At 44.0% G+C, this 24,291-nt stretch overlaps 2 protein-coding genes and 1 pseudogene across 3 annotated transcripts; 2 read left to right on the top strand and 1 right to left on the bottom strand.

Annotated features, from left to right (window-relative positions):
• Positions 1 to 10,426: 10,426 nt before the first annotated feature.
• On the top strand, positions 10,427 to 11,908 carry LOC308511601 (protein FAM47E-like; the record flags this gene model as incomplete). The annotated part of the gene is made up of 1 exon (XM_081081600.1): positions 10,427 to 11,908. The coding sequence occupies one exon, from the start codon at positions 10,427 to 10,429 to the stop codon at positions 11,906 to 11,908; it is 1,482 nt and encodes a 493-aa protein (XP_080937726.1).
• Positions 11,909 to 14,008: 2,100 nt separating this feature from the next.
• On the bottom strand, positions 14,009 to 16,213 carry LOC308511600 (tryptophan--tRNA ligase, cytoplasmic-like; annotated as a pseudogene). Its single transcript has 2 exons — positions 16,178 to 16,213; positions 14,009 to 15,321 (listed from the first exon to the last, which is right to left on the bottom strand). The product of its transcript is annotated as a tryptophan--tRNA ligase, cytoplasmic-like (transcript).
• Positions 16,214 to 19,054: 2,841 nt separating this feature from the next.
• Positions 19,055 to 23,389, top strand: LOC308511598 (ferritin heavy chain-like; the record flags this gene model as incomplete). The annotated part of the gene is made up of 2 exons (XM_081081599.1): positions 19,055 to 19,602; positions 23,365 to 23,389. 2 exons carry the CDS (start codon positions 19,055 to 19,057, stop codon positions 23,387 to 23,389), a joined length of 573 nt encoding a protein of 190 aa, XP_080937725.1.
• Between the last annotated feature and the right edge of the window lie 902 nt (positions 23,390 to 24,291).

Genomic DNA, 24,291 nt, shown 5'->3' with positions numbered 1-24,291 from the left:
GCAGCCAAGGGCTAAAATCCCTGGACATAAAATCATTTGACTATAGTATCTCCAGTAGTAGAGTCCAAGACCACTTTTTAAAATGAGGAACTTAACTAATGTCGAACAAGTGACATATTCATATTCCCAAAGTGAAAACATCAGGTTAATATGTTTTTCATATTTCTTGAAGGTTAATTTTATTTTTGTATAAATTCCAGAAAGAATATGACAGTTATTCTTATCTCAGTGCATGTATATTTTATCGTAATATTTAGGAAATAATCAAGCACAGGCAGCTCTGTTTTATAAAGTGGTTCATGCCAGGTACACATGAAATTCTCTGGTATATAGTTAAAAGACCTCACAAATGTCTAAAATCTTGACCATTTTTTGTGTTGTTAAAGTTATAAAATTTTATCTGAGGACATATACATGTCAATGTTTTATGTCTGCTGATTTAATCAAAGGAATTTAGTTGACCTCACTTTTCTATTGATGAAACTTTATCAGATGCATTCAAAGAACTATCATAAATCTTGTAGTAGCTGGCAAAAAATTTACAGAATCACTTTATATTATGGATATAAAAAATACATAATAATCAATATTTTCAGTTATCTACTACTGCTGGCTTAATTTTAGTCTTCTTTGCCTAATGCAACATTTGCATCCTTTAAAGAATTAAAAAATCACTGAACAGCCCTGACTGGTTTTGCTCAGTGGATAAAGAGTCGGCTTATGGACTGAAGGGTCCCAGGTACGATTCCAGTCAAGGGCATGTACCTTGGTTGCGGGCACATCCCCAGTAGGAGGTGTGCAGGAAGCAGCTGATCGATGTTTTTCTCTCATCCTCTCATCAATATTTCTCACTCTCCATCCCTCTACCTTCCTCTCTGTAAAAAAAAAAAAAAAATTCACTGAACACACACATACAATCAGCTAAGATGCAGGTTCCCACTAATTTCTACTCTACCTGTCTCATGTCCAACATTGGAAGAGTGGGCAAAAGTATTCAATATTAGTATTATCTATAAATTATATCACTCTAACCTTAATTGTGAAATGTAGGTTACTAATTTATGATAATCATAATATCTCTTCAGAATCCTATATAATAAAAGGCAAATCCACTGAACAGCGGAACAAGTGGTTGTTATGACACATACTGACCACTAGGGGGAAGATGATCAACACAGGAGTTGCCCCTTGGTGGTCATTGTGTTCCCACAGCGGGAGTGTTGCTCAGCCAGAAGCCAGGCTCATGGATGGTGAGCACAGCGGCAGTGGCTGGAGCCTCTCCTGCCTCCATGGCATTGCTAAGAATGTCTGACTGGGAGCAAGCCTATGCCATCAGTTGGACATCCCCCGAGGGCTCCCAGACTGAAAGAGGGTGCAGGCTGGGCTGCAGGAGGCCCCCCCTCCGCCCCCCGTAAGTGCACGAATTTCATTCACCAGGCCTGTAGTAGTTTATAATATGCATTCGTATCACATTCCACATTAAGGTCCAAACCTCTGTTAATAACACTGACTAAATACTTTAGTTCATAACATTAGCAATCAATACTTTATCTGACCATACAAATGGATGTATTTGATACACACATACGCACACCATGGTTTTCTAAGATGTTATTGAACTTATCACAAAATATAAATTGAATTATTTTATAAAAATAGTTCTAACATTATTTATTACCTACTTTCTCTTGTTCATTTAGCCCAACAGAACTCCTTTGCAAGAAGATAGCCTAAGGAATATTCTACATTATCTAGCTATGAAACAGTTTTATAAAACCAAGTGTCCCATACATTTATTCTAATGAAGTGGTTCAATTTAGAATGTAATCTAACCAAATATATTTAATAGCATGGCCAGGAAAATCACCACCATGTATTTATATAAAAGTCTAAGTGACCAAACAACCAGTCGACTGGTTGCTATGATGCACACTGACCACCTGAGGACAGACTGCTCAACTCAGGAGCTGCCCCCTGGTAGTCAGTGTGCTTTCACAGGGGGAGTGCCGCTCAGCTGACCTACGCGTGCCAGATGCAGGGCTCATGGCTGGCGAGTGCTGCTCTGGTGGTGCAAGCCTCTCCCAATTGGGTCTGACTGGGCATGAGCCAGCACAGGCACAGTGGGCCCAAGATGAGCGGGGGCAGCAGGCAGGAGAGACAGGTGGCATTGGACTGCCAATTTTGGCTCAATCCCCGAAGGCCATGCCAAGGGAACCCCACTGCAGGTGTCCTCTAGTGGTTTATAAAACAATATGTGTGAGAGAAAAGGAAGTGGCCTCTTGATTCTGCATGGAATCTTCTTATTTGTATTTCCACTTCTCCTCCTACATTTGTAACAACTGAATAAACTGAGAATGTTGTTTCTTCTTGTAGCTATAATCACTCTAGACCCGTGGTCAGCAAACTGCGGCTCGCAAGCCACATGCGGCTCTTTGGCCCCTTGAGTTTGGCTCTTCCTAAGCCTTAGGAGTACCTTAATTAAGTTAATAACAATGTACCTACCTATATAGTTTAAGTTTTAAAAATTTGGCTCTCAAAAGAAATTTCAATTGTTGTACTGTTGATATTTGGCTCTGTTGACTAATGAGTTTGCCGACCACTGCGACAAAATGATTAGCTAAAATACACTGATATGATCAATATATTTATCAATTAATAGTGAAAAAGGCCCTAGCTACTTTCACTCAATGAACCATTTTACTTCCCATATTCCTCTAATTCCTTATTCTGATTTTATTTATTACAGCTCTGCATCTATATATTCCAGATCCCCTTTTCTTATTGTTTTTATCTGTTCTTTTTATTATTCATTTATTTCATTTTATTTTCTCCTCATATGATATACCCTTTTATACCCCTTTTTCTATCATTCTTACTCTATTTTCTCTTTCCTAATTATCTGTTCTCTGATGTTTGCTTTTTTTTGGTGGTGTAGGAGTCTTGTGTACATTTTTCTTTTGTTTATTCTGTTTGTTTGTTTTTGTGTGTGTGTGTGTGTGTTTGGTTTTTTTAAATATATTTTATTGAGATTTTACAGAGAGGAAGGGAGAGGGATAGAGAATTAGAAACATCGATGAGAAAGAAACATTGATCAGCTGACTCCTGCACACTCCCTACTGGGGATGTGCCCACAACCAAGGTACATGCCCTTGACTGGAATCGAACCTGGGACCCTTGAGTCTGCAGGCTGATGCTCTATCCACTGAGCCAAATCAGTTAGCATAGTGGTCGGCAAACTGCGGCTCGTGAGCCACATGCCGCTCTTTGGCCCCTTGAGTCTAGCTCTTCCACAAAATACCGACTTCTGTGCAAGGGCCACGAAGTTTCAATCGCACTGTACGTGCACGCCACACTCAAGGGGCCAAAGAGCCGCAGTTTGCCGACCAGTGGGTTAGGGCAATGTGTGTGTGTGTTTTTTATGCTGTATTTTGTTCTGTTCGTTCAGCACTTCCACAACAGCACCCATGAAATGGTCGGGCATGAGCCACATAGTCAGCCAGCCTAAGAGGAGACTCCATCCATGAAAAGGACAATAACATTCAAAACCCAACTACAACAGCAGAACCCAAATAACTCAAGTAATGGGCTTTCCTAGGGTACCCAGCTCAGGAGATCTAAGAGACTACACTACTGGGTTCCCCAAAAAACCTAATACATAAGACCACCCCACAAAATCTGGGAGGCATAGCAGTTTGATCTAATACACAGAAACAAAATCAAAGGGACAGCAAAATGGGGAGACAAAAAACAAGCCCCAAATGAAAGAAAAGGTGGAATCAGCAGAAAATGAACTAAATGAAATGGAAGTAAAGAATTTGTCACATAAAGAATTCAGAGTAATGGTAATAAGGGTGCTCAAACAATTCAGTGAGAACTTCAAGCAATTTAATGAGAATTATAATGCTTAGTGAGAGCTACACCAACATGAAAAGAGAGCTTGAAACAATACTTAAGAATCAACTGGAAATGAGGAATGACATATCTGAAATAAGTAACACACTGGACGGATTCAGCAGTAGACTAGAAGAAGCTGAGGACTGAATCAGCAAGTTGGATGATGGGTAGAAGAAAACACCCATTCAGAGAAGCAAATAGCAAAAAAATTAAAAAGCAGGAGGAGAGTCTAAGGGAGCTTTGGGACAACATGAATGTAACAACATTTGCATTATAGGGGTACCAGAAGGAGTAGAATCTGACAAAGGAATAGAGAAATTCTTTGTAGAAATGATGGCAGAAAATTTCCCTAACCTGGTAAAAGGAAAAAATTACTCAAGTTCTGGAAACCAAGAGTCTGAATCAAGATGAACCCCAAAAGACCAACACTGAGGCACATATTAATTAAAATGGAAAACATTAAACATGCAGAAAGAATCTTAAAGGCTGAGAGAGAGAGAGAGAGAGAAAGTTAACTATAAGGGTGCGCCCATTAGATTGTCAGCTGACTTCTCAATAGAAACACTTCGAGCCAGAAGGGGATGGCATGAAGTATATACAATAATGAAAATCAAGGGACTAAACCCAAGATTACTCTATCCAGCAAAGTTATCATTGAAAATCAAAGGTGCAATAAAGAGCTTTGCAGCTTAAAAAAGTGGCTAAAAAAGTTTATTATCACCAAACCAACACTGCAAGAAATGCTAACAGGACTGTTGTTAGAAGAAGAAATAGAGATAAAGAGAAAGTCACAGACATAGAGAATAAGAATGACAATACATAGGTAGCTATCAATAATAACCTTAAATGTAAATGGCTTCAGTGCTCCAATAAAAATACATAGGGTAGCTGAATGGATAAGAAAATACGACCCATATGTATTCTGTCTACAAGAGACCCACCTCATAACTAAGGACTCACACATGAAAAATTTCCTATCAGTCCTTTGCTATATAAAATGCAAGCAGAAATGAAAAAAAAAAAGCTGGGGTAGCAATGCCCACATCTTACAAAATGGACTTCAAAGTGAAAGCCATAACAAGAGATAATGAAAGCCATTTCATTATACTACTAAATGGATTGATATAACAGGAGGATATAATTCTGGTAAACATATATGCACCCAATACCATAGCATCCAAATATATATAAAAAAATCTGGGAGTTGTATGCATTCATATAAGCCTAACCAATGGACACAGACACCAGGGTGGTGAGGGCATGAGTGGGGGGTTGGGGAGCTATGGAGGGATAAGGACACATATGTAATACCTTAATCAATAAAGAAAAAAATCTGAAGGATTTTAAGGGAGATCAACAGCATTATAATCATAGGAGGGGGAATTTAATATCCCACTGACACCATTGGATAGATTTTCTGGACAAAAATTCAACAAGGAAACAGGGATCCAAAACGAAACTCTATATCAGATGGAATTATTTGATATTTTCAGAACATTTCACCTAAAAACTATAGAATATCCATTCTTCTCAAGTGCACATGGGGTATTGTCAAAGATAGACTGCATATTAGGACACAAAACAATTCTCTACAATTAAGAAGATTGAAATCATATTAAGCATCTTTTCAGATCACAATGGCATGAAATTAGAAATCAACTACAATAAAATACTCAAAAGCATCCAAATACATGAAGGCTAAATAGCATTCTATTAAACAATAAATGGGATACCAAAATGATCAAAGAAGAAATAAAAAAAACATCCCGGAAACAAATGAAAATGAAAACACAACAAACCAAACCTATCGCATGCAGTGAAAACAATCATGACAGGTAAGTTCACAGCATTACAGGTCTATTTTAAAAAAATAAGAAAAATGTTTAATAAATTATCTATCCCTACAATTTAAAGAATTACAAAGAGAACAACAATAAAATACAAAAGTAGAAGGAAGGAAATGATAAAGATCAGAGTAGAAATAAGTGAAATAGAAATTTTAAAAACAATACAAAAGATCAATAAAGTCAAGAGTTGGTTCTTTGAAAAGATAAACAAGATTGATGAACCTCTAGGCAAACTTATCAAGAAATAAAGAGGACCAAAATTAAAAAAAAAAATCAGAAATGAGAGAGGTGAAGTAACAATTGACCCCACAGAAATACAAAGGGCCATAAAAAAAAATACTATGAATGACTATATTCCAAAAGAAACTGAACAACCTGGACAAAAATGGACACATTCCTAGAAAAAGATAATCTTCTAAAAATCAATCCAGAAGAATCAGAAAACCTGAATAGGCCAATATCTACTGATGAAATTGAAACAGTAATTAAAATATAAAAAATAAAAAATCCCAGCAAACAAAAGTGCTGGTTCAGATGGCTTTACAGGTGAGTTTAACTAAACATTCAAAGAACTAACACCTATCCTCAAACTATTCCCAAAAATTCAAGTGGAATGAACATTTCCAAGCTCTTTCTATAAGGCCAACATTACCTCAATTCCAAACCCAGATAAAGATTCTACAAAGAAAGAGACTTATAGGCCAATATCCGTGATCAATTTATTTGCTAAATTCCTCAAAACATATTAGCAAATCAGATCCAGCAATATGTTAAAACTATCATACACCATGACCAATGGGATTTAGTCTGGGGTTGCAAGGCTGGCATAATAGTCACAATTCAGTAAATGTGATATCTCATATAAACAGATGGCAGGACAAAAATCACATGAAAATATCGATTGCTGCAGAAAGAGCATTTGACAAAATACAACACCCTTTTTTGATAAAAAATAACAAAAAACAAAAACAAAAACAAAACAACTCTTAGCAAAGTGGGAATGGAGGGATCATACCTCAAAATAATAAAAGCCCTATATGACAAACATACAGCCAACATCATACTAAATGGGCAAAAACTAAAACAATTTCCAATAAGACCAGGAATAAATTGAGGATTACCATTTTCACCACTCTTGTTCAACATAGTACTGAAAGTCCTAGCCATAACAATTAGACAAGAAGAAAAAATAAAAAAGTAACCAAATTGGAAAAGATTATATAAAACTCACATTATTTGAAGATGACATGATATTGTACATAGAAACCATAAATACTCCACCAAAAAACTACTAGATATAAAAAATCAATTCAGCCACATAGCAGGTTACAAAATTAACACCCAGAAATATATGGCATTTTTATATACCAAAAATGAATTCTCAGAAAGAGAAACTAAGAAAACAATCATACCTACCATTATAACAAAAAAAATTAGGTACTTAGGAATAAACCTAACCAAGCAGATTAAAGATCTGCAATTGGAAAACTGTAGAATGTTCAAAAAAGTAATAGAAGAAGGTTTAAACAAGTGGAAAAATACACAGTGTTCGTGGATTGGTAGAATCAATATCATTAAAATGTCCATGCTACCCAAAGCAATCTATAGCTTCATTGCAATCCCTATTAAAATACCAATGGCATATTTCACAGATCTAAACTGTTCAAAACGTTATATGGAATAAAAAAAGACCTCGAATAGCCACAGCAATCTTGAAAATGTAGACCAAAGTTGGAAAAAGAACACTATCGGATATGAAGTTATACTACAAAGCCACTGTACTCAAAACATCCTGGTACTGGCAAAAAACAGCAGCAACAACAACAACGACAACAACAAAAAGACCCACACACAAAAAACAGGCATATAGATCAATGGAACAGAACAGAGAATCCAGACATTGACCCAAGCCATTATGTTCAATTAATATTTGACAAAGGAGGCAAGAACATACAATGCAGCAAAGACAGACTCTTTAATAATTGTTGTTTGGAAAATTGAAGGAAAGAAAGAAAGAAAGAAAGAAAGAAAGAAAGAAAGAAAGAAAGAAAGAAAGAGGGAGGGAGGGAGGGAGGGAGGGAGGGAGGGAGGGAGGGAGGGAGGAAGGAAGAAAGAAACTCGTCCACCAACTTACACCATACACAAGAATAAACTCAAAATGGATAAAATACTTAAAGTAAATTATGAAACCATAACAATCTTAGGAGAAACCATAGGCAGCAAAATCTCAGACATTTCACGTAGCAATATGTTTGCCAATACATTCCCTAGGGCAAATGAAACTAAGGAGAAAATAAATAAATTGGGACTACATCAAAATAAAAAGTTTCTGCACAGCAAAAGAAACCATCAATAAAGTGAAAAGAGAGCCCACTGAATAGGAGAATATATTTGACAATCATATATTCAATAAGGGTTAATTTCCAAAATATGTAGGGAACTCATACAGCTTGACAAAAGGAAAACAATTCAATTTAAAAAAGGACAAAGGGCCTACTTAGACATTTCTCCAAACTGAACATACAGAAGGCCAAGAGATATACAAAAAATGCTCAGTCACTAATCATCAGTGGGATGCAAATTAAATTGACAAAGAGTTATCACCTCACACCTGTCAGAATGGCTATCATCAACAAATCAATAAACAAAAAGTGTTAAGGAGGATGTGGAGAAAAGGGAACCCCAGTAGAGTGCTGGTGGGAATGCAGACTGATGTAGCCACTGTGGAAAACAGTATGGAGTTACCTCAAAAAGTTAAAAATGGAATTCCTATTTTACCCAGTGATCCCACTCTAGAAATATATCCTAAGAAATCAGAAACACCAATCAGAAAGAATATATGCATCCCTAAGGTTCATAGCCGTGCAATTTATAATAACTAAGATTTCTAAACAGCCCAATTGCCCATCAGCAGATCAGCGGATAAAAAAGCTGTGGTACATTTACACAATGAAATACTATGCACCTGTAAGAAAGGAATATCTCTTACCATTTGCAACAGCATCAATGGTCATGGAGTGTATTATGCTGCAACGAAATGGTAAAACATCTAATGTTATATGCTAAGGAGTTTAGTATTTATTTTATGGATTTAAAAGTAGATGAGTATCCTGAGTAATAAGAAAAAAAGAAAAATAGATTGTTATGGATTATAAGAGAGGAATTTGTTCAGTAATGTGTGATCTACAATCTCTAATCATGGAGAACAGCAAGAATTTTAAGGTATTTGATGGTTTAGAAGTCATCGGTGACCTTTGAAAAGGCAGACTTACAAATTGATGGAGACAAAACAAAAGAAGTAAATTATATTTTCTGTTCTGGCCAAAATAGAGTAACAGGCATCAGATATATGGCCTGGAACACCTGGAAAAATAATGAAATAAAATAAGATAAAATTTTGAAAGACACTGGACATCAGGAAGCAGAGACTGATCCCTCACAGATAAGAAATAAATGAGGTGAGGCCTATGATGGCTCCAAATTCCTTGAGTTTCTAGGCCACAGCTCAGAGAGGCAGAACTCAAGCAAAGACCAGCACTCTCACTACTAGTATGTAGAGGAGATGGAGCTAATACACTGTAGAGAACAAGGTGGGTAGAGTTCTCAAGGCAGGCAACCAGAGAGTAAAATGAGAGAAAGCGAGGGAACTACAGAACCTTGCCCCCTCATACGAATGATTCCGCTGATTACTGATCAGCTCGTGTGTGAATACATTATTAGAAGCCAGGAAAGAAACCATGGGAAAGGATTCTTGATAACTGATACTCACACAGGGCCTGCAATAGTGACCTTTACTGTCAGCCAGACTAGAAGATCTCTAGATGCACAGGCATTGAATAATTTACGTGGAAGGGTCTTGCTGCAGAAGTGAGGAACAGTTAACCATACAACATGGTAGAACAGCATTTAGGCATGTACTATCACAGGGAACTGCTCTGCTTATTTCAGTAAAATTTTAAAAAGGACACCAAAGAATCAAACTCTTTCCAAGCAACATAACAGTATCCAAGAAAGGCAAATACTATTTTTAAAAAGAAAATCAATGGTGAACAACACATGGGTTTTAAATTCAGACAGGTTCAGTAGGAGTACTGATCTATCCTTTGCCCTCAGACTTTAATATGGCACTGTTTTTTGGATTATGTTGAAAATGTTACCTTAAAAGATAACTGATCTTGATTTCTGAGGGGGATTTTGGGAGCCACATTAAGTTGTATACCCAATGCCTCACTCACCTCACCCATATTTGGGCAAATATCAAAACCTGAGGGCTTTGAGTACAGTACATAAGAAAAAACAAACCTCTCAGAAGAACCCGCCTTTCAATTCCTAGCTATAATTTATCCAGGAGAAATGAAAGTACTTGTATGAAGATGTGAATAAGTGAAATATTCATGGCCACTTGATTTACAAACAGCCTCAGACTGGAATCAATTCAAAAGTCCATGAAAAGATGAATGGGCAGCTCAACTGTGGTGTGCCAATACACGGGAATAGTTCTCTACCACACGCAAGAATGCAACCTTGAAGGCCATCCCGGGACAATGCAGGCTGTGCAGGGGCGCCTGCTGACCCGCCTCAGGAAAGAATAAGAATGCTGCCACGCCTGGCAATGGTCTCCTAGCAACTGGGCGGCAGGGACAACAAACCCCTGAGGCCCCTGGGCACCCTGGGCCAAGGGCACCATGGCGGGCCAGCAGTGGCCCTTACCGGAGCCCCACGAGGGGTGGCTGTTAAAGTCGGACCTGAGGAAGAAGGCGCTCATAGAGTCAGGGCTGATCAAGCCGTGGCAGTCAGGGCCGAAGCTGGACAAGAAGCCAGAGCCCAGCAAGAAGTGGATGCCTGGGCCCAGGCCCCTGGAGCCCTTGCCCCTGGGCGTGAAAGGTAAGCCCTCATTCAAGGACAGGGACAGGTTACCTTCCCACTATCTCTCCAGGCAGAACAAGCTTGGGAAGTGCCCCACCTCCATGGGCAGCCGGCGGTGGGTATTTGTGGAGGAGGAAGTGGACGACTTCAGAAAGGGCTGTCCATCTCCGAAAGATGTGATCACTCCTGGCCCTCGGGAGGGATTTCCCCCCATGATTGGTCATAGAATTCCCCGCCCTCCACCCAAAAAGATTCACAGGCAGCCGCCCAAGGGAGCGGACCTGTGTTCCAAGCTCTCGCCAGCCCAGCCAGCACGGAAGGCCTTTGTAGAGAACACTGAAGCCAGCCTGACCCAGCATCCCTTGGCAACCTACCTGAAACTGGAGAAAGATCTCCCTGCAGACCTCCTGCTCAAGGTCCTGGAAGTGCTACATCCTGACAGGGAGCTGGAGGACACGTGGGCATATTGTGAGGGCACCAAGGAAAGAAAGAAGACATTCCCACACCTGTGTGAAGAACATCCTGAGGAGGTGAACCTGGAGCCTCCCCAGGAGGTCAACCTAGAACCTGCAGAAAAAGCCCACCTGGAATCCACCAAGGAGAGTTTCCAGTCAAATTTAAGCAGTTTGTTTCCTGAGGAAGAGACAAAAGCATCATGCATGATGGATATCCGCAAACTTCCTGTTTACCAAAAACAAAGAAGAGCATCAGTTATTAAATTCTGCAGATTGATGAATGAGAATTTTGAAAACATAGACATTGATGAAGAGGACATCATGAAAAAGTTTGAAAATAACCTTGAGGTCCCACTGACCGATAATACAGCCAAAATAAAGGAAACAAGCCAGCTTCCTTTGAATATCAGGCCCTGCAAACAGCTAGATGAAATAAAGCAGAGGAAATTCTCCCTGCAGGAAGGTAACTGGGAAAGGAAACTCCGCAAACAACAAGACCCTTATAAACCCAAAAAGGAGAAGATAAGGTATGGAGCATGGTACCTAGACCCCAAATGCTGGAAAAAGCTGGCCAATGACCAGCCTTTGCTCGACCCTAAACTTGTCCGTGCCAAGGAACATTGGAGCAACGGAAGGCATCTTGAACCAGACATTTTTGATGAACTTTATGGACCAATTGCCTTCAAAGATTTCATTGTAAGCAAGGGCTACAAGATGCCAGGTGTGATTGAGAAGATGTTTATGAGGAAGGGATGGAACTATGAGTCTGTGACGACTCCTATACACCGAGTAATGAAACTCCTCTCCAAACCCAAAGAGGAGGATTCAGAGGAAGAAGGGGATTAGACAATTTTCTATTTACTGCTCACTCGGCTAGTGTCTCTCTCATTTTAACCTCAGTCAGAATTCACCATGAGTGCCTCACTGTGTATAGACAACTTTTATTCCACAACATCTGTAAATTTAACACCTAGTGCAAATAAAAATTTCTAAATCAGCTTCTGCTTGGGTTCATCAATATTTTATGTATTTATTTTACCAACTATGAAGCCAATATTTTTACATTTATTCCTCTCGGTTTTTATTGCATTAGTAGTATTCTATTTTTATTTCAATTATTCATTTTAAAAAAAACATAAATAAAAGAATTACTTAAAAAGGATCTTGTTGCCCAGCCGATGTGGCTCAGTGGTTGAGCATTGACCTATGAACCAGGAGGTCATGGATTGATTCTGGTCAGGGCATATGCCTGGCTTGCAGGCATGATCCCCAGTGAGGGGAGTGGGCATGCAGGATGCAGCCGATGAATGATTCTCTGTCATCATTGATATTTATCTCTCTTCCTCTCCCTCTCTGAAAATCAGTAAAAACATATTTTTAAAAAATTATGCCAGCTAAAGCATGGGATGAATCCCAAAATAATCCTGCAAAATGAAAGAACTATCACTCTGGTAATATTCAATTTCTAATGCATTATGACAATTATTTTTTAAGCAAAACTTGTAACCCACAGCCGAAGAAATTTTTTGTATTGTTTGTGAATTGTCTATGGCTACATTTGCACTACAAGATGGGAATTTAGGAATTGTCACAAAGATCATATGGCCTAGAAGCTTAGCATATTTCCTATCTGAATTTTTACTTTAAAATTTACTGCCCCCCTGATCTGGAAGAAAAATATATTCATACATATATTAAATCAATGATGCCACACTTTAGCTGAAGGAAAGATGATACACACTCATCTATGGAATAGAATGAAGTAAAATATTTTTATAAAATTAACTATTTAGTTAGACCTTTTGGAACACTTTTCAAATCTCCTTTTAATTTTAATATTCTTAGGGACAAAAATCCCTGAGGCATATCATCATATCTGATAGTCCCTGTTTCTTGTAATTTCTTTCCATGTGATGACTTGTCATACAGAGATTTCCCATGATTCCAATTATGTGGGTGTTAAATGTGAGGTAGGGCAGCCTGAACATGATACAGACAGACTAACTTTCTTCCCAGCTGAAATGGCTAATTAATTCAATTGACTGTCCACAAAGGTGGGTTGGCCAGGAAACATGGTTTGTATGTCATATATATATTCCACCCCTACACCCACCCGCCGTGTGACCAAATGAAGTTTATTTAGGGTATTGTGCTCAGGAGTGGACCCTGCACCTCCATGGAGGGATTTCCTGGGATATTCTTCTGCTTTCCCAGACTACCCAGGGCACAAGACTGAATGTTTCCCTTGGTGCCTGGGGTTGCTGCTTGCTCTCTACAGCCCAGGACACCAGCAAAGCACTGCTCCTTGCAATGCCTCCCAGCCAATCAAGTGTCAGGACAAAGGTTTCTACAAAGGACACCCATTCCCCTCAGCTGCCACAGGGTGGGGGCACAGTGCCTGAGCTCAGGACCAGTCCCTGGAAGCAGTATGGGGAGGCTCAGGGAAGGGCAGAGGGTCCAGGAGAACACATGAGGTCTGGATTTCAGGAAGTGAGCTGGAAAGTTTCTCCCACAGACTCAACTTAATAAAAGCGGCGACCTGGGGCCAATACTCAGTGTGAAAAGCAGCTTTCAAGCTGGGAGATCTCTCAGTCAAAAGCATATCCAGGATTTCTGTTTGTTTTTGTTTTTTTGTGGGTTTTTTTTTTTGTGGGGGGGGGAGGATGGGCTGAAATAGGCCTGTGACAATTAAACTTCCTGAAATGAACACCTCAACTACAGGCTCTCTAACCGTCAGGCTTTAAGGGTCTATGTGGGGTGGGATGATTTCAAATGGAGGTTCTCCTAGGGGCGGAGCCGGCAGCTCACAGGGTTTCTTTGGAAAGGATGACACAGGGAGAAACAGTACGGACAGACACACAGAGTTACAGACACCAGGAACGGGAAGCCATGTGACAGAGCCTCTGGGTAAATTATGGTTCTTTCTGTGCAGATATAAAATGGGCGTTATTGAAAGTCATAGGACAGCTCTGGGTGGGGCAGGATCAAGAACTCTTTGACTCTCTCCTCCCTGGCCTCCTTGCACCTGGCCTGGTGCTCCGCAAGGAGGGGCTGCAGAACTTCCAGGAGCTCCTTCTTGAGCTCCCAGGTGAGCATGGCTCCACTGCTGTAATCCTTCCTGATTCGCTCCAGCTTGTCTTCATCCTCGAGGAAGAAGATCATGTACATTAAAAACATGTCCACCTGGCAGTTTTTCTAAAACTGCCTGTGCTCCTGGATGGTGTCTATCCCTCCAGAAAACACACGCTTGTTGACCTTGGTCTTGATCTGCTTGGCTGTGTCTGTGAGGAGGATGGGGGAGTTGGGGTCTCTGGCAATCCTGTGGGTCTGAGTCCCCTGCAGGGTGGGGAAGAAGGCCGAGAGTAGCAGGGTGGTTTAGGATAGAAGATCCTGGGTGTGACATCTCTTGTCATCCTGAAGTAAGGATCCTGGTTGATGGCACAGGAGATGAGGCCCTGAACGTCCATCTCGCCCCCGAAGATCTGTGGGAATGAGTTGCTGAAGGAGGGAGCAGCCTGGATGGCAGGAATGCTGATCTTCCCCTTGCAGTCACTGCCGGCGAAGCCAAAAATGCCTTCGTTTGGTTGAAGTTCACATGTTTCTGAATCTTCACCGTGTTCTTGTAGAAGTCTGGGCTCACCCCCACGTAGTCGAGGTCAGAGAAGATGGGGTTGTTGATGTCAAAGCCTCAGGTGATGATGTCCTTGGCATTTTCCATGGAGTAGCCATACGCCTGGTCCAGGATCAGGACTTCCACAGGTACTTCTGGTCATCTGCCATCTGGATGAGCAAGAGCACATTCAACATGTCCTGCAGCCACTTTGTGAAAATGAACGGGATGTGGTGGCCTACATGCATGGCTTCGGCAGAGGGGCCACTGCCCATATACAGGTGAAACAGCTTCTTGTTTTCATAGGCATCGAGGACTTGGTTCATGTCTCTGTTTGAGAAGAAGGTGCATCTGTGCAGGAAGCAGTGCGGTCTCTGGCCCCTGGCTCTCTCTATTCTGTTTATCAGCTCTTCGTCAATGTCACTGCTTCCAAATAGAACAATGAGCTTGTCATAGTCACTTCCTTTTGCACTGCTCGTCTGTACAGTTCGGTGGTCCACAATATCCACTTCAGCTTCCGTGGCACCTGGGCCACTAACCCAGGTACAAGGTTCCCTGGAAGGCAGTCCGCCTTGTAGTTCTCCCTGGTTGTCACTTTGTAGCTCATTTTTAGCAATAACAGCCTCTTCACTGCAGAATCAATTTCATCCTAAGCTGCAGGGGACACTGCAGAGGTGGCCAGTGGAGTAGCTGAGATCTCTGTGCAGCTGGGCTCTCCTTTTATAGTCTTCCCCCTCTTACTGTTTCCTTTTTTAAGCCCCTTTCTTCTCTTTTCTTTTTGTTTACCTCACCCTGCAGCTATTTGCAGTAAGGATTTCTTAGAAATCAACCATTTTCTCACAAACACTTGAGCCTCTTGACCAATTCCTCATGAGACAGTCCAATCAGGAGTTGGCTGTGACTGTGTGGTTTGGGGGAGGGTGGGTGCAGAGACCAATGAAACCCACTCTAAATTCAAACTATTAGCTTTTCATTGCATCATTTGCTGGTCATTAGCCATCCCACACTGCAAGCTGGCCTCCATTTAACCTCCCCACTCACTTCCCTTCTCACTTCTTCAGCCTCAGTATGAGGAGTCAGTTTACATTTGTCCTGATGGGAGGAAAGGCAGACTCCAAGTGCCCTGCGGCTATTGTGCACTAAGGCAATGTTGTGAAAGTTCAGTTCTGGGTCACAGGGACCTGGATTTCCAAAGACAGCTTTGGCTTTTTTAAAAACAATATTTTTATTCATTTCATAGAGAAAAGGAGATGGAGTGAGATGAAAACTTCAATGAAGAGAATTATTGATCATGTGCCTCCTGCACACCCCCTACTAGGGATTGAGCCCATAACCTGGGCATGTGCCCTTGACCAGAATCAAACTTTGGACCCTTCAATCTGCAGGTCAATGCTCAATCCACTGAGCTAATCCGGTTTGAGCTGGCTTTTTTCTTTTCTTTTTATTGCTGAAAGTATTATATATGTCCCTTTTTTTACCCCTAGTGCCCTCTCCCAGTCCCTTACCCCCAAAACCTTCACCAACCCATTGTCTGTGTCCATGGGTTATGCATATATGCACATGAGTTCATTGGTTGACTTCTTCCCATCACCACCCGCTCCTGCTTTCCCTCTGAGGGTTGCCAGTGTGTTCCATGTCTCTATGTCTCTAGGTCTATTTTTTCATCACTTTATGTTCTTAGTTATTTTTCACATATGAGTGAGATCATATGATATTGATCTTTCTCCCACTGGCTTATGCAAATTACCCACCATCATTGTTGGGTTAATTTTCATACTCATCCTGATTGGCTGGGGGCATAGCAGAGTGACACCAATTTGCATGTTTCTCTTTTATTAGTGTAAGTATAAAAACCCAGTGCCTAAAACGACCAGTCTCTATGACATGCACTGTGGCTGGCGAACCGGCCATATCAGGGTGGTGCTGACCAGTCAGCCTCTCAAGTTCCCTCCCCTGGGCTGGCCCAGGGTCAATTAGCCCGATTGGGGCATGCTGGCTGGACCCCACCCATGCATGAATACATGCACCAGGACTCTAGTTCATATATATATATAATTAAGAACAATGTCAAAAAATTTACTGCCTATCTTTCTTCTAGGAGTTTTATGGTTTTGCATCTTATATTTAAGTCTTTATTCAGTTTTGAGTTTATTCTGATATATAGTGTAAGAAAATGGTCTAGTATCATTTTTGCATGTATTTGTCCAGTTTTCCCAGCACCATTTATTGACTAGAGTGATGGTGAACCTATGACACGCGAACTCATTTTCTAGTTGATTTTTCTTTGTTAAATGGCATTTAAATATATAAAATAAATATCAAAAATATAAATCTTTGTTTTACCATAGTTGCAAATATCAAAAAATTTCTATGTGTGACAGGGCACCAGAGTTAAGTTAGGGTTTTTCAAAATGCTGACATGCCGAGCTCAAAAGGTTCGCCATCACTGGACTAGACTGTGCTTATCCCATTGTATGTTCTTCCCTCCTTTGCCATAGATTAATGGCCCGTATAGGTGTGAGTTTGTTTCTGGTTTATTCTGTTCCATTGATCTATACATCTTATGCTAGTACCATGTTGTTATGATTACTGTGGGCTTGTAGAATAGTTTTATCCACGGTAGCATGATACCTCCAACTTTGTTCTCCTTTCTCAAGATTGCTGTGGCTACATGGGATCTTTGTGTTTCCATATAAATTTTTGGATTATTTGTTCCAGTTCTATGGTAAATGCCATTGGTATTTTGATATTGATTGTGTTGAATCTATATATTCCTTTTGGTACTATGGATATTTTTTACATTAACTGTTGCAATCCATAAGATACAGTTTATGCTTTCATTTATTTCCTTCCTCTTCAATTCCATTTTTCAGTGTGTGATTATTTTCAGAGTTCAGACATTTTACCTCTTTGGTTAAATTTACTGGTAGGTATTTTTGATGCAATTGCAAATGGGATGTTTTCTAAATTTCTTTTCGGATGTTTCATGATTGGTACATGAAATTGCTATGGATTTCTGAATACTAATTTGTTATCCTGTAACTTTACTAAATTCATTTACCAGTTCTAATAGCATTTTGATGGAATCTCTGGGATGTCAGCGTTGAGACCATGGGAACTGTCCCCCTTGGGGCAGACAGGGCGGGAGGAATGGGTGTCTGGGCTGTGCTGAGAGATGGAGAGGAGACAGAGTAAAGGGCGGGAAGGCCAGTTCCCAGGCGGGAAGATGGGAGGCGGAGGGTCGGTGAGGCTGCGGAGGCCGGGCTCTGCCCGCAGAGAGGGGGGCCTTGATGGTGAACAGGAGGAAGTGGAGGTCGCTGGCGTCACCAGGCCGAGGACGGGGTCAGGCTGTGGGAACTGTGGGAGCGGACGCTGACGTCATTCCGATGAAGCTTTGGGATTCATGCTGAGGCAACAAGGATTCCCCAAAAGGGCTGGGCGGCGGTTAAGGACACAACCACATCGGGGCCACATTCACCCAAGCTGCTCCGAGAAACCAAGTGCGGTTGACGTCCTGACAGCGGTCGCACTGGTCCTCACGGGTCACACTTTAAAACGCCATGAAGGCCAGGGCCCAGCATGAGACGGGCATGGAATCCGGAGAAGGCCAGCACTGCCCGCCTCCTCGGCCCCCCTCAGCCCCCCTGTGAGGCCCCCGCCCCTCCCCCAGGCCCCTGAGTAACGGTCACTGCTTCCGGTCCCCGCAGAGCCAACCGCCACCGCCAGCGGCCCGCAGCCTCCTGCGTGTCTTGTCCTTTCCGCCGCCTGTCTCCGGTGCCCTGCCCTCACCCGGCACCCTCCGAGACCCCAGCCGCCTGTCTCCGGTGCCCTGCCCTCACCCGGGACCCTCCGAGACCCCAGCCGCCTGTCTCCGGTGCCCTGCCCGCACCCGGGACCTTCCGAGACCCCAGCCGCCTGTCTCCGGTGCCCTGCCCTCACCCGGGACCCTCTGAGACCCCAGCCGCCTGTCTCCGGTTCCCTGCCCTCACCCGGGACCCTCCGAGACCCCAGCCGCCTGTCTCCGGTGCCCTGCCCTCACCCGGGACCCTCCGAGACCCCAGCCGCCTGTCTCCAGTGCCCTGCCCGCACCCGGGACCTTCCGAGACCCCAGCCGCCTGTCTCCGGTGCCCTGTCCTCACCCGGGACCCTCCGAGACCCCAGCCGCCTGTCTCCGGTGCCCTGCCCTCACCCGGGACCCTCCGAGACCCCAGCCGCCTGTCTCCAGTGCCCTGCCCGCACCCGGGACCTTCCGAGACCCCAGCCGCCTGTCTCCGGGGCCCTGCCCTCACCCGGGACCTTCTGAGACCCCAGCCGCCTGCACCTGTGACCGGCCGGCCTCCTCCACTCCGCCTCGGCCTCTGACCGCTCCTGCGCCTGCAGACATGGCCACTCCTCCGCCCTCCTCTGAGCGCCAGCGCTACCATCCAGACTGCGAGGCCGCCATCAACCAGCAGATCGGCCTGGAGCTCTACGCGGCCTCCGTGTACACCTCCATCGCCGGCTACTTCCAGAGGCCCGACCGGGCCTGGCAGCAGGGCTCCCAGTACTTCCGGAAGCGGGCCCTCAAGAAGAGGGAGCAGGCGGACCGGCTGGTGTGGCTGCAGAGCCAGCGCGGGGGCCGGGTCCTGCTGGAGGACGTCCCCCGGCCGCAGCAGCACCAGTGGGACAGCAGCCTGATGGCCCTGGAGCAGGCCCTGCTCCTGGCGAAGAGAGTGGACCAGGGCCTGCGGCACCTGCACCGCCGGGCCACCCACCGGGGGGACGCCCACCTGTGCGAGTTCCTGGAGAGCCACTGCCTGCACCCACAGGCGGCCTTCCTCCAGGAGCTGGGCGGCCACATCAGCCAGCTGCGCCAGATGCAGGCCCCCGAGTCCGGCCTGGAGGAGGACCTGCTCCACAAGCTCACCCTGGGCGACGGAGAGGAGCACTGGCCGGGACTGCCTTCCCGAGAGCCGAGGGGGCCTCCCTGCCCCGTGCCCGGATGCCCATGGCCACATTGCCCGTGCAAAACGGGCACCTCAGTTCCATGTTCAAGGTCCGCTGTCTCTTCAAATAAAGTCATTGGTTCTTAAATAAATAAGGGTCTTTCTCTGATTCCTGTGAGCAAATCCCTCACGTGTCAGTTTTAAAACATGTATCCAGGAGTCTCCATCAAGGACTCAATTAGGTGCAGCTCGGGACCCTGGATGGAGGAGGGAGGAGTGATTCTAAGGGACCCTTATGGAGGGAGGAGGGATTCCATAGGACCCTGATGGAGGGAGGAGGGATTCCATAGGACCCTGAGGGAGGAGAGAGGAGGGATTCCATAGGACCCTATTGAATGAAGGAGGGGTTCCATAGGACCCTGATGGAGGGGGGAGGGGGGATTCCATAGGACCCTGATGGAGGTGGAAGAAGGGATTCCATAGGACCGTGATGAAGGAGGAAGGAGGAATTCCATAGAAACCTGATGGATGGAGGAGGGATTCCATAGGACCCTGGATGGAGGGAGGAGGGACTCCATAGGACCCTGATGGAGGGAAGGAGGAGGGATTCCACAGGACCCTGATTGATGGAGGAGGGATTCCATAGGACCCTGGATAGAGGGAGGAGGGACTCCATAGGACCCTGATGGAGGGAAGGAGGAGCGATTCCACAGGACCCTGATGGATGGAGGAGGGATTCCATAGGATCCTGATGGAGGAGGGAGGAGTGATTCCATAGGACCCTGATGGAGGGAGGAGGGATTCCATAGGACCCTGATGCAGGGAGGAGGGATTTCATAGGATCCTGGATGGAGGAGGTAGGATGGAGTCCAAAGGACCCAGATGGAGAGACAGAAAAAGGATTCCATAGGACACAGTTGGAGGGAGGGAGGAGGGATTTGTTAGGATCCTGGACGGAGTGAGGAAGGATTCCATAGGACTCTTGATAGATGAGGAAGGAGCGATTCCATGGGACCATGGATGGAGGAACGAGGAATATCATGGGACCCTGATGGAGGGAGGAGGGATACCACAGGACCCTGGATGGAAGGAGGAGGAATTCCATAGGACCCTAGATGGAGAGAGGAGGAATTCCATAGGACCCTGGAGTGAAGGAGGAGGGGTTCTATAGGACCCAATGGATGGAGTGAGGAGGGATTCCATAAGATCCTGTTGGAGGAGAGATGAGGGATTCCATAGGTCCCTGATGGAGGGAGGAGGGATTCCATAGGACCTTGGATGGAGAGAGGAGGAATTCCTTAGGATCCTGCTGGAGGAGGAAGGAGGAATTCCATAGGACCCTGATGGAGTGGGTGGAATTCCAGAGAACCCAGGATGGAGGAGGGAGGAGGAATTTCATAGGAAGCCTGGATGGAGTTGGGAGGAGGGATTCCGTACGACCCTGATGGAGGGAGGAGGGATTCCATAGGGCACCGATGACGGGAGGGAGATATTCCATAGGAGGTAGGGAGGTGGGATCCCATAGGACGCTGGATGTAAGGAGGAGGGATTCCATGGGACCGTCATGGAGGAGGGAAGAGGGATTCCAAAGGATCCTGATGGAGGAAGGAGGAGGGATTCCATAGGGCCCTGATGGAAGGAGGAGGAATTCCATAGGATCCTGATGGAGGGAGGAGGAGGGATTCCATAGGATCCTGATGGAAGGAGGTAGGAGGGATTCCATAGGGCCCTGATGTAGGAGGGAAGAGGGATTGCATAAGACACTTATGGGGGGAGGAGGGAATCCATACGACCCTGATGGAGGGAGGAGGGACTCCATAGGACCCTGGACAGAGAGAATAGGAATTCCTTAGGATCCTGATGAATGAGGGAGGAGGGATTCCATAGGACCTTGGATGGAGGAAGGAGAGGGAGTCCATAGGACCCAGATGGAGCAAGGGAGAAAGTATTCCGTATGATCCAGTTGGAAGGAGGGAGGAGGGATTCGATAAGATCCTGGATGGAGGGAGGAGGGATTCCATAGGACTGTGATGAAGGGAGGAGGTATTCCATAGGACCCTGATGACAGGAGGGAGGTGGGATTCCATAGGACCCTAATCGAGGGAGGAGGAATTCCATAGTACCCTGATGGAAGGAGGGAGGATTCTATTGGAACCAGATGGAGGTGGGAGAAGGGATTCCATAGGACCGTGATTGAGGAAGGAAGAGGAATTCCATAGGACCCTGGATGGAGGAAGGAGGGATTCCATAGGACCCTGATGGAAGTAGGAGGAAGTCCTTAGGATCTTGATGGGGGAGGGAGGAGTTATTCCATAGGGCCCTGATGGAGGAGGGAGGAGGGATTCAATAGGATCCTGATGGAGGGAGGAAGGAATCCATAGCATCCTTATGGAAGGAGGGTGTAGAGATTCCATAGGATCCTGATGGAGTAGGAAGATGGGCTTCCATACGGCCCTGTTGGAGGAGGGAGGAGGGATTCCATAGGACCCTGAAGGAGGGAGGGAGGAGGGATTCCATAGGACCATGGATGGAGGGAGGAGGAATACCATGGGACCCTGATGGAGGGAGGGGGGATTCCATAGGACCCAGATGGATGGAGTGAGGAGGGATTCCATAATATCCTTATGGAGGAGAGAGGAAGGATTCCACAGGTCCCTGATGGAGGGAGGAAGGATTCCATAGGACCCTGGATGGAGAGAGGAGGAATTCCTTAGGATCCTGCTGGAGGAGTAAGGAGGGATTCCATAGGACCCTGATGGAGGGTGGAGGGATTCCAGAGGACCCTCGATGGAGGAGTTAGGAGGGATTTCCAAGGACCCAGATGGAGGGAGGGAGAAAGGATCCCTAGGATCCTTTTGGAGGAAGAGAGGAGCGATTCCATAGGATCCTGGATAGAGGGAGGAGGGATTCCATAGGACCCTGGTTTCCGAGAGGAGGGATATCCTAGGACCATGTTTCAGGGTGGGAGGACGGATTCCTTAGGATCCTGGATGGTGGGAGGAGGGATACCATGAGACCCTGATGGAGGGAGGAGGGCTTCCATAGGATCCTGGATGAAAAGAGAGATGGGTATTCCATAGGATTCTGATGTAGGGAGGGAGGGAGGAGGGATTCCATAGTTCCCTGGATTGAGGGAGGAGGGATTCCATAGGACCCTGGATGGAGGGAGGAGGGATTCCATAGGATCTTGATGGAGGGAGGAGGGATTCTATATGACCCTTATGGAGGTGGGAATAGGGATTCCATAGAATCCTGCATGGAGTAGGAGGTATTCCGTGGGTCCCAGCATGGAGGAGAAGTTATTTCATGTGAACCTGGGTGGAGGAGGAGGTATTCCGTGGCACCTGGGAAAACAGAAAATTAACCTACACCTTATTAACAATGCATATGAGGGTGCAGATAGGTGGATGGTCTTCGACCCTTTGAATGTGGATGAATGTTCATGCTAAATGTATAAAATATATCCTTAAAATCACAGCTGTGCTTACCTCTGGTAAAAGGGTGAATAGAATGGGATTGGGCATGGATTAAAAGAAAGTATTCCTGTATTTAACCTACAGTTTTTGGTTTACTAAAATATGCAGATATTAACATTTGTTAACATCTGGGTAGCAAGATGGAGACCCCTTACTCTAAGAACAGAGTAAATGAAATTGCAACACTGCAGATGATCCTTGGTCAATTGTGAGAGTAAATAGCTGCTCTGTGAAGAGCAGATCTGTTTTAACTTGCTCAGCTCTAACCCTACCCCATCCCTCCTAACATAGGACAGTAAAGATCTTTGGCATCTGAGCCTTTTAATCTCCCTAACTACACTCCAAGACAGTGAATGAATTTAAGACAATTACAGACCTGCAGAGAAGGGAAACAATAGGACACATTTTCCTACAAGCAAAAAAACAAACTACTGTTCTAATGTGAGAAATATTGTGTTTATTTTGGCATCAGAAAGTGTTCCTATTCTACCTATAAGCTCTATGCCATGTATCCCCAAATGAGAAAGAAACTGAATAACTAACACACTCCACTCTCCCATTTTGAACAAAACCCTAGTAGTGAAATGGACATCACAATTCTAGATCAGATCCATGCTACTTACCGAGGTGAATCAAGTAAGTCCTTTATTCATAAATATAAATGGAAAAGGTTTGCCAGATGTATGAGGAGGGTAAAATAGAGGATCACAATAAACACACAAAACTATGTCATTGTGGGGGAAAACTCAGATAAAATATTGAAATAAAAGATAATTTTACTAAAAATTCAAATTCCTATTCTCAGAATTTTAAGGGAAGAAAATAGATTTATAAAATTAAAATGAAATATCTACTATAGAAGGAAACAATTAGAGGACAGATCAAGCACTTGCAAGATAGAAGTATTTGCAACAGCATGGATTGACCTGGAGAATATTATGCTAAATGAAATAAGCCAGTCAGGGAAAGGTAAGTATCACATGATCTCACTCATATGTGGAATCTAATGAACAAAATAAATCCATGAAAAAATAGATCCAGAAACAATGTCATTTTGATTTTTAAAAAAATGAAAACTAAAAGGGGAAGTCAGTGGAATATTCTGATGTTGAAAAATGTTGCCACATTACAAGGTATCAGAATTATCTTAAATGTGCTTATTATAAGTGATCCAAGTCATGGTAACAACTACCTGTAAGACACAATCTTCACACGCTG

Source organism: Myotis nattereri (genome assembly GCF_964212035.1).
Source record: "Myotis nattereri genome assembly, chromosome: X".
Classification (NCBI taxonomy): Eukaryota; Metazoa; Chordata; class Mammalia; order Chiroptera; family Vespertilionidae; genus Myotis; species Myotis nattereri.
The sequence above is the reverse complement of the archived record's forward strand: the minus strand, read 5'-3'. Positions and strand labels throughout refer to the sequence as shown.